General features: G+C 57.5%; 3 protein-coding genes across 3 annotated transcripts; all 3 read right to left on the reverse strand.

Moving 5' to 3' along the window:
- Positions 1–689: 689 nt before the first annotated feature.
- Positions 690–5674, reverse strand: REXO2 (RNA exonuclease 2). Its single transcript, XM_065696969.1, has 7 exons — positions 5528–5674; positions 5361–5444; positions 5041–5118; positions 3008–3119; positions 2180–2288; positions 1858–1911; positions 690–1116 (listed from the first exon to the last, which is right to left on the reverse strand). Exons 1-7 carry the CDS (start codon positions 5657–5659, stop codon positions 987–989), a joined length of 699 nt encoding a protein of 232 aa, XP_065553041.1. The 5' UTR covers positions 5660–5674; the 3' UTR covers positions 690–986.
- Positions 5675–5884: 210 nt separating this feature from the next.
- Positions 5885–8012, reverse strand: RBM7 (RNA binding motif protein 7). Its single transcript, XM_065696968.1, has 5 exons — positions 7845–8012; positions 7555–7717; positions 7208–7301; positions 6999–7092; positions 5885–6603 (listed from the first exon to the last, which is right to left on the reverse strand). Exons 1-5 carry the CDS (start codon positions 7935–7937, stop codon positions 6259–6261), a joined length of 789 nt encoding a protein of 262 aa, XP_065553040.1. The 5' UTR covers positions 7938–8012; the 3' UTR covers positions 5885–6258.
- A 2651-nt stretch (positions 8013–10663) lies between these two features.
- NNMT (nicotinamide N-methyltransferase) lies at positions 10664–12102 on the reverse strand. Its single transcript, XM_065696967.1, has 3 exons — positions 11804–12102; positions 11300–11507; positions 10664–11208 (listed from the first exon to the last, which is right to left on the reverse strand). The coding sequence occupies exons 1-3, from the start codon at positions 12072–12074 to the stop codon at positions 10773–10775; spliced, it is 915 nt and encodes a 304-aa protein (XP_065553039.1). The 5' UTR covers positions 12075–12102; the 3' UTR covers positions 10664–10772.
- Positions 12103–13316: the final 1214 nt, after the last annotated feature.

A 13316-nucleotide genomic window follows, 5' to 3' on the forward strand; every position in this document is an offset into this window, starting at 1 on the left:
CAGTCCTGTGAGCTGATGTGGGGATTTGCAAACTTGCTTACTGCTGGCAATGAGGAGTCTTTTAGGCAGCATTTTTGGTGATGTGAGAGGCTGTGGTGATACTGGTAACAGGAGGGAAAACCTGCCCATGTCCCATCAGGGACAGATCACAGCCTGCACAGCACTTTGTGGCTGTCATCGTGTATATAGGAGTGTATGTACTAACCCAGGTAGGAACATCCGTCTGAAAACACTGAGCACACAAAAAGCTTCAGTGGGCTCATAAATACTTCCATTAAATCAATGTGCCCCCTTGGGTGCTTCATGCGAACCCTTCACAGTGTTCAGAGAGCTTTTAGACTGTTTACTCGCACTGCTGAGGGAGCAATGGCAATACCAGGCACCAGCGAGGCAACTGAAAAGGGGAAAAAAGAGGAAATGTTGGTGCTGGGGGTTTGCTCAATGTCCTTCAGCAATGAACGGTGAGAAGGGATGCCCAGCCACATTGCGACCTGCACTCTAACAGTGCTCGTGACGATGCTACCCATGCTTTCATCCATGGAGGAGGAAAACCCCTTCTTGTCCCTAGCAAAGAGCTCCGTCTGCAGAACAAAAATTACCTCCCAGAGCATCTTCTTTTGCCAAGCTACCAAACACCAGTTCACCCAGTTACAGTGAGCGCAAAACCAGGGCTGCACAAACACACCATCTTTCAACAGAACTCTGTTTTAATTGTCTTGGGAAAGACTGCATCTAAAACGGGGCAAAGAGGAGGATCAAGCCATGTGCTTTACCTAGGAGACAGACAAGGGCACTGCTGAGGCTTGCACACATCGACTCCATCCTCCAACAGAAAAGCAGAGGTAACTTGGGCTTCCACCTGCATGTTAACAGCTGATAAGAAATAAGGTAAGGAAAGGGCACAGCTTCTCAAGAGGCTGGCAAACAGAGAAGAACTGGGAGATGCTTCTAAGCATTTGCTATGGGCTGCAGGGCGAGGCGAGCAATCAACTGGCGCTCCTCTCGCTTTCTCCATTCTCTATCAGCTTCCTTTTCTTTTCATCCGTTTTCCTCTTGAAGATGCTATCTCTGTAGAACTGAAGCTCTTTGATGCTTTCCCTGATGTCATCCAGTGCTCTGAAAGACAATTGAGAAGGATCATCTCCAGCTACATCTTGGTTCTGGCTGTAACAGACCCAGCTCTGACAGGCAGGGACTGCACCTCCATTGGAAATCGAAACAGCCCTGGCAGTCTCAGCTACATGGAGAGCAATAAAAGTCCAGCAGCACTGACAGGAACACACGGCTTATTAGTTTATGGCACCGTGGGACATGGAAGCTCCCGAAAGCCAACAGGTTCTACAGCTTCCGCTATTAAAAGCAATTCAATCTGAGACAAGAGATGTGGGCCCTGGAGACCTGCTCCAGCTCCTGCTTTGTCCCGCTCCATCAGACAGCAAGGTCCATACAAAGCAGTGACCTCGCTGCGCAGCACAGACACGCACCCGCCGCTTCAATGGAGACCACTGCAACAGCCGTTCCTCCTCTCCTTGTACCAGATCCCCCTCGCCTGCCCAGCACCACTGTGCCAGAGCAGAGGGGCAAAGTTTCCGTGACTCCTTCCCGCTGCCCCTTAGGACAGTCACAGCTCCAAGTACCAAACAGCATGCTGCCACATGATGAACTCCTGAAACTGTTTTAGTAATCCCTTTCCCTACACTAACCAGGCTTCAGACAGGAGAATACGAACATATGATGGGGAACAGCAGCACGGCTGCCTGTGTTGGAAGCAGTGTGCCTGGAACTCAAAAGGAAGCTCCATGTTCTGCTCGTGAAGTCCCTGCACAACTCCAGCACAGACAGAAGCAGCAACCTCACCTGTGAGAAGCCGCCTTCTTTGGTGCAAACTCGTATTCTTCTGGATACCAGCGTCTGTAAGTGGGGAAAAAGGGAAATGGGACTCAAAAACACATCAGGTGGCTGCTGTGGGCTTGTTGCCACTGCAAACCCCAGCACGCACCACTCAGAGCAGCTCGGGGCTCATCCTGAGGGGAAAGACAACAGGAGGAGGAGGAGGCTGGCAGCAGCCCTCCTGCCCCTGCAGCCTTCAACCTCATCTGAGAAGAGCATCATTAGCACCACATTAACAGGCTTCCCCAGATCCTCCCTCACAGCATTGGTTCTTGCAGGGAACACTGACCTGCAAAGTTCTTTGACAGTGCTCACGTCGATGATCCGGTAATGAAGATGCCTCATGAACTGTGGCATGTATTTGTCAAGAAATTTCTTATCTGCGTGAACAGAGTTACCTACAGAGACAGGAAACAAGATGTTAGCTCAACGATGTTGCAAAGCTCCTGCAAATGACACCTAAGGGGAACGGCTGAGCAAGCTGGGCAGAGATGAGGGGTAGGACAAGCTATTCCCAAGCAGCTTGTTTAGCCCTTTTTCTAGCAAATAGAATTGCAAAGGTTTGTCAGATTTTCCTTGTGGGATCAGGCATGGTGTAAATACTTAATCCCTCTATAACAGTTCAGATTGCTCCTACCATTTCTGTCACACAGGTAAGTATCCAAGTATTTACCTGTGTTACAAGTATTTACACAAGCATCAGCTTTTCTGCTGAGGGAAAATGGGCCCTGGTATTAATTTCACTTAACACCAGTCCCAAGACTGTATGTGAATGGCTGGGATCTTGTGGCAGGACAATGGGAAGATCTGTATTTGATGTTTGGTTCCATGCACAGCAAGGAGAAGACTCCTTTGGGTTGTTGCTGGGATTTTAAGGTCAGAGATGGCTGTCAGCAGTTAGGCTGCCTGCCTCAATTGCAAGTGTACACAGAAATGTTAATGCACAAAAGAACTGAAACTGCAATGATGCGCAACAGCCACTTTAGGGAGTCAGCACAACGGGTGATGCCCTGGCTGAGCCCCTCCTTACTGAGCAGGACTTGATCTGCCTGCTCAGACACCAGCACACCCCACCACCAGCACCACTGTCGCTGTGGGTACGACAGAACACGCGTACCTGCGAGGGGACAGACGCCTGGCGGGGTCTGCTGCCGCACGAAGGACAGGAACTCGTACTCCGCCTGCTGCAGGGAAATCTTACTCTCCTTCACAGCCTTAGTAAGGCCAGACTGCAAGAAAGAGCCAGGTGTCATCAACCACAAACACAGGAAAATACTCCCAGGAAGTAAAACTCAACAGGAGTCAAGGTGGCTGCAGCACAGGCCTCACAACACTGCCACTGCTGGCGGCTCGGGTTCTCTGTTCCTGGGTGCTGCAATTTCTGGGGTGCTTCTCAATTACCGAAACACTGGAGAGGTCTCCTGTATCCGCCCTCCCCTGGGTGACACAGGAGCATGTTCTGCTTCTCCTTGCTTCAGGAGCAGCACTCACCTGCCCCAGCACAGCACAGAGGCATAAACCAACAGAAAGAATCAGGATCCTCCTCAAGTGTTTACCAAGAGTCCTATAAATCAGAAACGTTCCCTCCCCCTTTCCCCACCAGTTAAATGTCAAACCTGCTGCACGCGCTCGCAGTGATTTATTTCCATCTGGCTGCTCTATATATTTCCACGCCTGTGCCGCAAAACTCTACTTGACAGATCCAAGTGGTGGTTAAAAAATTCATTATGTGGCTGCATTTTCATCTATATTCTAATTGCTTCTCTTTTCTTAGGCAATTAAAAGTAAGTAGCTCCTGAGGAGCAGCGGCAGCGTGTGCCGCCGTCTCCAACCCACTCCTGAAGCGCGGCCGAGCTCGAGTCCTCCGCTGGGGAAGGGGAAAGGCGCCCAGCACGGTAAATTAATATTCCTTTTCCAAACTCCTGCTAATCCTTCCCGGGGAGAGCGAGGTGCCAAAGGGAGGGGGGCTTACAGCATCTTCAAACTTCAGCCTTAATTGAAAAGTAACTTGAATTTCAATTCTCAATCAGGGATTGGAAAATCCGTTCGCTTTCTTGCTGCTGGCAAGGAGGAGGCTTTCCTTGGTGGCTGGAAGAACTAATAAGAATAATCCCTTGCTGCAAAAGTTCAGCTTTCAGTGAAAAACTAACAGTGGGGTCACAATGCTGGGGGGACAGGCAGAAATAACAACCCCTCTTCACAGCACATCGACCTCTTTAATCCTGCAGGTACCTGAACCTGCACTGTTCAGCCTGGAGAACTCTGCGTGGGGACCTAATAGCAGCCTTCCAGTACCTGAAGGGGGCCTATACGGATGTTGGGGAGGGACTCTTTGTCAGGGACTGCAGTGACAGGACAAGGGGTAACGGGTTAAAACTGAAACAGGGGAAGTTTAGATTGGATATAAGGAGGAAATTCTTTCCTGTCAGGTTGGTGAGACACTGGAATCAATTGCCCAGGGAGGCTGTGAGTGCTCCATCCCTGGCGGTGTTCAAGGCCAGGTTGGATGAAGCCTTGTGTGGGATGGTTTAGTGTGAGGTGTCCCTGCCCATGGCAGGGGGGTTGGAACTGGGTGATCTTGAGGTCCTTTCCAACCCTAACTATTCTATGATTCTATGAATGTGCATTCTGTCAGCTCTGGGCTACTCTACACCCATCCTGTGCCTGTTTTCAGCTGGGACTTCAAGCAACACCTTCCCCTTCCCCACTGGAATGGTTCTGCTTTATCCTGTGCAGCACAGAACAGACTTCACCCAGAGGAGCTGCCAGAGTCGCCTGCAGCTCCCCCGCAAGCTGCTGCTTCGGCCGTTGCAGCTCACACAGCATCCCCCACACTGCTCAAACTGATTAAAAACCAGGCTACGGGGCACGGGCTACTTCAGGGCCGTCGTGGGGCTGAGATACTGGATGGGGAGTGAAGGTTCAGGGATGCAATCTGCAGCTGCACACGAGACCTTGGACAGAGCAGCACACATCACCTCCTCAGCGCAAACTAATGGCGATACTTACTGCTCTTTATCCCCTCTGACTGCAAACTGCCCAGCACAGCTTTCTAGGTGGCTGTACCCCAGCTCCTCATCCTGACGGACACATCATTCCCACCGCGGCGGAGAGGCCGGAATCACAGCATGCTTGCTCTAGGAGCGTTACCTTGCCGTGGTGCTCCTTGCACCAGTCGGACATGCTCTCCAGCAGCTCGTCGGGCTGATTGATGATCAGGTTCGGGCCCTGCAGGAAGAGAGGACGGCAAAGGTAACAAACACCCCCGAGCCTGGAACGGGGCGGCTTCCACCCGCAGCGGGCCCGGCGGTGCCCAGGCCGGGAGGAGCGGCCGCTCTGAGGGCATGAAGCGGCGGCTCAGCCCTGCCCGGCGCCGGCGGCCGCCCCACGCCCTCCTCCCGCGCCCCGTGGAGGGCAGCGAGGGCCGTTATCTCCCCCCAGCACCGCCGGGCCGGCGGCAGGCCCCTCACCTCGGCCAGCACGTTGAGGTCGCAGTCGGTGATGAGGCAGGCCATCTCCAGGATCTGGTCCTTCTCCACGTCCAGGCCCGTCATCTGCCACAGAGCGCAGCGGCACCGTCAGCGCGGCCGCGGGTCCCCCGTCCCCCCCGCCGCCTCCCGTCCCGTGCTGCCCGCACCTCCAGGTCCACCCAGACCATGCGCTGGCCCATGTCGCCGCCGGCCATGCCCGCCGCCCGCCGCCGGCCCCGCCACAGCCGCCCCCCGCAGCTCCGCAGGCGGCGCAGGCCGGCGCGGCTGCCGCCCAGCATCGCCGCCAGGCCGCAAAGCGCCGCCGCCGCACTACAGCTCCCGGCAGGCCCCGCGGTGCCGCGACCCGCGGGCAGGCGGGCGGCGGGCGCGGGGGATGCTGGGAGATGTAGTCGCGGCGGTAGCCGCGAGTGGGGCTGCGCTGCGCCGGACCGCGGCCTCGCCCGCCCCCGGCAACGGTAGAGGGAGGGTCAAAGGGAAGGGAAAGCACGGTTTGCACACGGGGGTTTCCAGGGAGGATTTAATGCTTTTCTCTGAGACACTCGAGCGTTCTGTACCAATGACACCACCAGAGATACTAACGACACCAGGAAACGGTCATGGCACCTTCCCATGGAACACAAACGGCATTGGCAGCTTCTCCATCACACCAGCGAACGGCCGCCGCTGCCCCAGACCGCCGGTTCCCCCGTGAAAAGCCCTGAGGTACAATGAACACGTTCAAAGTGGAGATGCCCATTTCGGGACTGCTGCTGGGACTTGTACAAACATTGAAAGGTAACGCTGCTGGGCTGTGTGGGGGGTTTCTCACACGTATGCTTGGTAAGAACAGGGTTGCGCTTTCTGTGCTATGGAGTCCATCAAAGCCCCCTCCGAGGGGCTAATGCCGTGCCGGGTGCCACCTGGGCTCTCTCCGGTAGTCGTGGCTCCAGCTATCCCGGTGCCGGTCATCATAGCCAGGCTCCTCTCTGCTGGTGCGGTAGCGGTGCTCGTGGTCGTGGCCGCGCTCCTCGAAGCGGGGCTGCTCGCGGCTGCCGTGCCGCCCGTCGGGGTGGTAGGGGTGGGCGCCCAGCCGGCCTTTGCGCAGCAGCTCTGAGTGCCGTGGCAGCGGGCAGCCCGGTGCGGAGTGGTAGCTGTGCGTAGGGAGCTGGTAGCCGGCAGGGCTGTAGCCAGGCTGCTCATACTTGCCCCCGAAATGAGGCTGCAGCCATGGGGTGCTGTTCAGCTGTGGGGAGAAGAGGAAAAGGGTCAGTGGGTTTGGTGCACTTGCTTGAGCCATTCTGTGGTGGAGAAACTAGCCTTCACCCCACTCTAAATACAAGGGAATTGAAGGGGTTTGGTTCCGAAACAGAGCTGAACACTACCTTAGAGCAGCTGTTACTGGCTGCTTCCACTACAGCAACACTCCTAAACCTCAACACCCCCCCGCCCCGTGTCACCCAGCTAAGCAGCAGGAAACATAATTCCTCTAGAACTGTCATCTCACACCCCCCTCCCCCAAAACCCCATTCCCACAACCTCTCAGGATCATTATAGGAAACAAGTGCTCAAAATCAGAGACAACACCATCGTGCATCACTTGCCAGCTATGGGCACCATTAGGACAAGCGAAGAGCGTACCATCGCCTGTCTCTGGAGGTTGTCAGCCGCCGGCAGAGACCGCTGCGCTGACGGGAACCCCGCCGGTACCATGCCATCAGGACTCCTGTCGTATCTGCAGAAGAGAAACACGAGGAATGTCAGCCTTAAACACAAGACTACAGCAGTCCAGGGGGCACTGGCATCACAGCTATGTTTTGCTGTTGGAAGCTAAACACCGGGGCCCATACCTGCTGCTGGTGGATGCTGGGTGCAGCGCGCCCAAGGGGCTGGTGCCGGTGGTGCCGTGCGGGGAACAAGACTCCTGAGCCGCGTGGCTGCTCCCTGCAGAGAAACAAACGTTCTGTGACACCGGGAAACAGGAGCTGGAGGCACTCGGGGGTAAAGCGAACGTGCAAGATGCTTTTCCCACAGGCTTCACTAGCTCCGGAGGTTCATCAGTGACCTGCAAAAGCACACAGCCCAGCAAGACACCACGGCTGTCCTGCCCACCAGGCAGGGTGCCACTGGATGCTGTCTGGAGCGGGATGCAGATAGAGTTTTGCTCCCACCTTCCCTTGTCCCCCACCGCGGGTACCTGATCGGAACTGGATCTTGATGGGACGCCCGTACAACTTGATCCCGTTCAACAAGTTCAGCCCGTACGGGACGGATTCCTCGTGCTTGAAGTTCACGAACGCGAACTGCTTGGGCCGCCCATCCCGGTCCTTGGGGATCTTCACCTTAATCACCGGGCCCGCCTGCAACCGACCAGCACCCGCGTTAAACCCACAGGTTTGTCCTCCGGCGGCCGCCGTACCCGCGGTTGGTCCCGCCCCGCGCTGCAGCCGCGGGCCTGCTCGGTGTGCGGCGCCGGGGCGCCGGTACCTGGTGGAACAGCTCGAAGATGAGCTCCTCGGTGACGCGCGGGTCCAGGTTCCCCACGAACAGCGTCCGGTCCAGCTCGGCCGCAGCGCCCATGGCCGCGCACGGGCAGCCCGCGCTCCGCGGCACCGCCCGCGTGACGTCAGCGCGGCGGCGTGCGCGCCACGCCCCTTCCGTGGGCGTGGCCTGGAGGGGGGCCGGTACCGGCGGGCGGGGTCTGGTGCCCGGTGCCCGGTGCCCGGTGGCCGCAGCCGCGCTCGGCCGTTGGTTGCCACAATGAATCCGGGGGGTTCGGCCGGTGGAGCCGCGACCGAGGTTTGAGCGGCCCGGGTCGGTTGTGTGCGGGGGGGAAGCGCCACGACCCGGGATCCCCGCGGGGTGGCCTCTCCCGGGGCTCCTGCCCCTTGTTTCCCGTGGGTGCTACTGCCGGCGCCCCGCCTGGCCGGACCCCCCGCCGCCCGTGTGCCGTGGGCAGCGCTGCGGGCAGGTACCGTGGCAGGGGTGCCTCTGCGTGCCTGCTTGGGTCGGGCAGCGCCTCCCGGCTGCCTCCGTGCTCCCTGTGCCTCCTGCGATGGCTCTTCCCGGTGCCAGCTGTCCCGCCGCTGCCTCGGGAGGCGCGGGTGTGAACCCGGGGCATTTCCCATCTGGAGGAAGTTTGGCAGGGGAACTTGCGCCTTCGTCTTTCATTAGGTTGTGCTGCGTTACGGCAGATCCTGCTTCCTCTGTTAATGAGGTGCTGTGCGTTTTCTTCACTCCATTACTTGCTGCCGCACCTAGAATTTATATTCATCTGCTTTAATCGTGTGCGCCTGGTTAGATTCTAACCAGTTACTCGTTCAGAAAGGAAATGATTACCTCACGCTGCCGGGGCTCCCACTTTGCCTTGATTTCCCTGGAGCCTCGTTTACTTCTCTCCGCTTTCTTCCCTTCCTGCGTTCTGGGTCCCACCGGGCTCGCTGGGAGCTCGTGCCACGTTCACACCACCGCCGGCTCGCTCCGTGCACCGGGCACCCTGTGGCCAGGCCAGGGCCGTCTGCAGCCAGCCTCGACCTGCAGCAGGTACTGATGGCTCAGGTATTGCGCGGCACATCGCAGACCCAAGAAACCACGAGGTGAGGGAGCAGGGAACTGCTTTTCCCTTCTCGTGTTACTGTTTCATGCCCGTTTTGCTCTTCAAAGCAGCAAAATGGAAAACCAAAAGGTTTTTTGCTTTTGGGGGCAAACCACACTCCTTCAGTGCTTGTTTTCCCTCCAAATCCACAGGCACTCATAAGATTTCAGCCACTTCCACTTTCCATTTGCAGCATTAGAAGAGACACTGGGTGTTTTACTCCTCCTGTGTCCCTGCTTCCCGTAGCCTGGCGTGGTGGTCCAGGACACATCAATGTTCCTGCAAACAAGCACCACATCGCTGCAGCTGCGCAGCATCTGAGGCTGCACAGAGAGGGAGGGGAGCAGCCAAAACCAGCACCTGTGGTTGGTACTGAACGCACTGGGCCTGGGCCATGGTCTTGCTTCGCTGCTGTGGCTGCGTGCTCAGACAGGGCACACACAGCAGCAGAACAGCACCAGGCTCTTGGCTGGGAGAGCCGTTCAGCACCTCTTCCAGGCTGTGACAGAAGGGGAATTGTAGCTACAAACTTCCCCGTGAAGGCAATCGTTGTGCTTTTGAAGCAGACCATAAAAACCCGGCGATGCCCGTGTTGGAACAGTTAAACAGCAACTAAAGGCGCCAGCGTGTTCCCGAGAGCGTGGCAGCAGCTGCTGAATTCCTGCCTCTGCTGCACCCCTGGCAGGCACAGGGGGGCTTTATGGCCATCGGAAGCAGCAGCTTCTATGCAGCATTAACTATTACATCCAGAGGTAAGCAGTGAGTGGGGCAGCCTGAGCGCAGCCTCTGAACCACCACTGGTGTCCAGCTCCGTGTCTTGGAGCCGGGCAACAAGGTTGTTCCCAGTGCTTGTGGCAGTGCTGAAAACAAGCACCACTGGCGCCAGGGGTGGTTTAGTGAAGGGGTTTTAATCAGGTTCTTGTCAACAAACTGAAAGGCAAGGGGTGGCGAGGAAGGCAAGTGCCACTGTTCCCTACAGGGTGTGCTGAGCACTGTGCACTTTGTACAGCATCTGGGGAATGTGACTCATGCCAACCTTCAGACTCTTCCTGGTCTGGTTCACACTCACTCCCTTTCTGCTGTCATAAGGCATCAGTTTGTGACAGGACTCCACCTGTGTATTGGGTGAGAAAATGTCTCACTTCCATATTCATTCTTGAACCAAAACTACCCCATAAGAAACTGCGTATGAGCAAGGGAGGAGCTTCAGCCGCCAATCCCACACTGCCCCTAAGAGCTGCTGCGGGTTGAGGCATGTGGAGTGCACTGAGACAAATTCTTACCGAAAATGCCTCGGCTCGAGTGTCTCTAAGGTGAATCTCTGGTATGTCGCAGGTCTGGCTGTCTGCAGCGGCGGCAGAGCCGCTGTGTGTGGCCAGCAGGCCTGCAAGCAGAGGAGGCTGCTTTGGGAAGAGCATCCTTGCCATGCACCAACCCTTTGAGCCCCGTCCCTGCAGCTCTGCCAGTGCCCAGTGGGTCAAGACTGCTGCGGCCACAGCGTTGTCCCCAGCACTTGTTACACCCAGAAAGATGGGCAGGCACCCCTGGTTCTGCGAGAGCTGCGGCCTGTCTGGGTGCAGGGTGCGCTGCTCCCCTTGACAGCACCCATTCCCGCCTGGCATTTCAGAGGGCACATGGGATGTGCCCAGAAGCCACAAATGAGTCTGGGTTTGGACAAGCTCCCAGCACAAATCCCAGCCCACAACACCACTGGAGCAGTCATGAGTTTATTTGCTGTCAGGTAAAGGGATGGGTTTCATGGGCAAGGGTTTAGGACACGGGGCACGCTGCAGCTTCCCCCTGCCCCCCAAGCCCATGTGCTATGCGGTGGTGGAGGCACGCCGGCGTGCCACGAGGGTCAGCACGGCTCTGCAGTCCGTGCGGGCATCACCGGGCACGTACGGCTGCACCTCACTGAGCTTCACATCAAAGCCAGCGCCCTCCACTGCCTCCTCTACCATGCTCCTCTCCAGGTAGAGGCACGAGAAAACCTGCTTGTTGAAGGCGTAGAAGGTCTCCTGGAGGACCGTCACCATCACCAGGTGCCCCCCCGGCTTCACCAGGGTGCTGATGTTCCTCAGGGCACTGCGGAACGTGGCCAGGTCCTTGCAGGCGGCCTCCAGGCAGAGGGTGGACACGATGCAGTCAGCGGGAGGCAGGGACACGGGGGCCGTGGGGTTGGCTTTGGTCACGTCGCACTTGAGAACTTGCTTCACCTTCTTCCTCACTTTCTCCTCTTTCTCAGCCCACTTCTCCCTGGCAAGTCAATAAATAGACAGAGACAGAGGCTCGTGACGGGGTTATTCAGCACTTCACGTGCTCCGTGGCCAGTGGCAGCCAGCCTCACCTGTCCCCTTCCAGCTCACACACGTATTTCACCACCGGGCTCCAGTCGAAGGCTCCCGGTTCATTCCTGAGCCACTTCTCCAGCTCCCGGCGGTTCCGGTCTGTGTAGTCCAAGCAGATGATCTCCTGGAAGCGCTCACAGGCGGACAGAAGTTGGTAGATGGTGGGGCCGCAGCCGACATCTATCAGGGTATGGCCACTGAGCCCATCTGGTGTGGAGGAGGGAACAGCCATCCTGGTGAGGCTGTGCCCCGGGACAGAAACATCCAGGCAGATATTTCTGCTATATAATGTACTATACTCCATGTAATACACGATACGTACGCATGTGTATATACATACCAAACAGCTCGCTGTGTGGGGCACACATGCAGCAGCCCTGCAGCCCTGTGTATATACATACCAAACAGCTCGCTGTGTGGGGCACACATGCAGCAGCCCTGCAGCCCTGCAAATGGCGCTGGCTGCTGTTGCCCAACTCCGGGCAGGGACGTGGGGTACTCACCCAGGGCGAACATGCCGAAGAGGCTCCTGAGGCTCTGTGTGAGCAGCGTGTTTGGCTGTCCCTGCGCGCTGCTCAGGCTGCAGAATTCCCTCAGATACTCCTGCGGGTCGAAGCTGCGCTGGTAAAACTCCGCATCCGTGAAGGCAGCCGGAGCGTCCATCCTGCTGGCAACGAGGGCCGCGCTCGCTCCTCCTGCCGCACGCAGCGCAGCCCGTGTGTACTTTCGGTTTTCCCCACCCTCCTGCGTCCTCCGCTCCGGACACGCTCCCATTCCGAGCAGGGCCCTCTCCCACACTCCATTGCTGCACCCGGCTTCCCTCTGCCTGCGGTAACTCCCTGTTGAAGCCCCCGTCACTAACAGCAATCCCTGGGATTACATTCCCAGCCCTGTTTGTACAGTAATTGACGGCAGTGAAGCAGCGTGAGCCGGCGTCACCGGCGCTCACAGCCCCACGGCTCCGTGAACATCAGCACGTCCAGCACCTCTGCTCCCCAGTTGCAGATTGAAGTTGGCGTGTTTGGTAATAGGATGTTCAAGGAAGTTTTAAGGCCGTTCGCTGCCCTGGCAGGGGACTGTCCATGTCTCCATAGGAAGGAGAGGTTGCTGCCAGCCCAGAAGCGCCTGCTGACATTCCCAACCTGGTTCAGTCATTTTGTTGCTTTCGTTTTTACCAGCTTTTCCTGGGAAAACTGAAACTTCTCCCCCCAGCAACCAGCACGCTCCCAGCCGTGCTGCCCGCGCACCGCTGGCCGCACAGCCTGCCCCTGCCTGCACCGTGCCCCCGCAGCCCCACGCCGCGGCCGGTGGCACGGAGGGGGCACGGTGGTGGCGGCTCCTTCGCCGTCCTCACCACGAAGAGGCAGCAGAGCCCCACGCTTCTCGCAGCAGCAGCTTCTCGTCCTCTCCCCACGGGCGCCGCGGGAGCCGAAATGATCAAGCAGTTTTAGGCTCGCTACCGGCCAAATCTATGTAATTGGCCTCTGGGTTTCCTGAAGAGCCGCGTTAGGAGTGACGGGCAGAGGAGCCGCCGCCGCATCCCCAGACTAATAAGCGCTATTTTAGACCCCAAAGTGACTTCGTTTAACAAACCCTGCTCACCACTCCGCATGCACAGCCAGGCCTGCCTATGCAGAGCATGCTGCTGGTGATGACAGGAAACACGAAAAGGATGCGAGCTCGAAAGATGAGCACATTGGAAAGGTTTTCTCCTGAGAGCAAAGTGCTCCCTGTTACTCCAGTGACAAGACCCCAGCTAAAGGCCACTGACCCCATGAGAGCCCCCTGGCCATGGGAAGCAGACCTGGGTTGTCTTTACCGTGGGACGTCAGCCCCTGAAGCAGACACAGGCACTCCCAGCCGTGCAGCTGGAAGCCCTAAGATAAACCCCATTGATGCCCGTGGTTTTGTCCCTGCCGCCTGCACCTCAGCAGAGCAAAGGGACCAGGAGGAGGAGAGGAGGGCTCAAGGAACCTTTGAGGTGCTGCACACCATACCCAGGCTCACACCCAGCCT

Source organism: Lathamus discolor, chromosome 17 (assembly GCF_037157495.1).
Source record: "Lathamus discolor isolate bLatDis1 chromosome 17, bLatDis1.hap1, whole genome shotgun sequence".
Classification (NCBI taxonomy): Eukaryota; Metazoa; Chordata; class Aves; order Psittaciformes; family Psittacidae; genus Lathamus; species Lathamus discolor.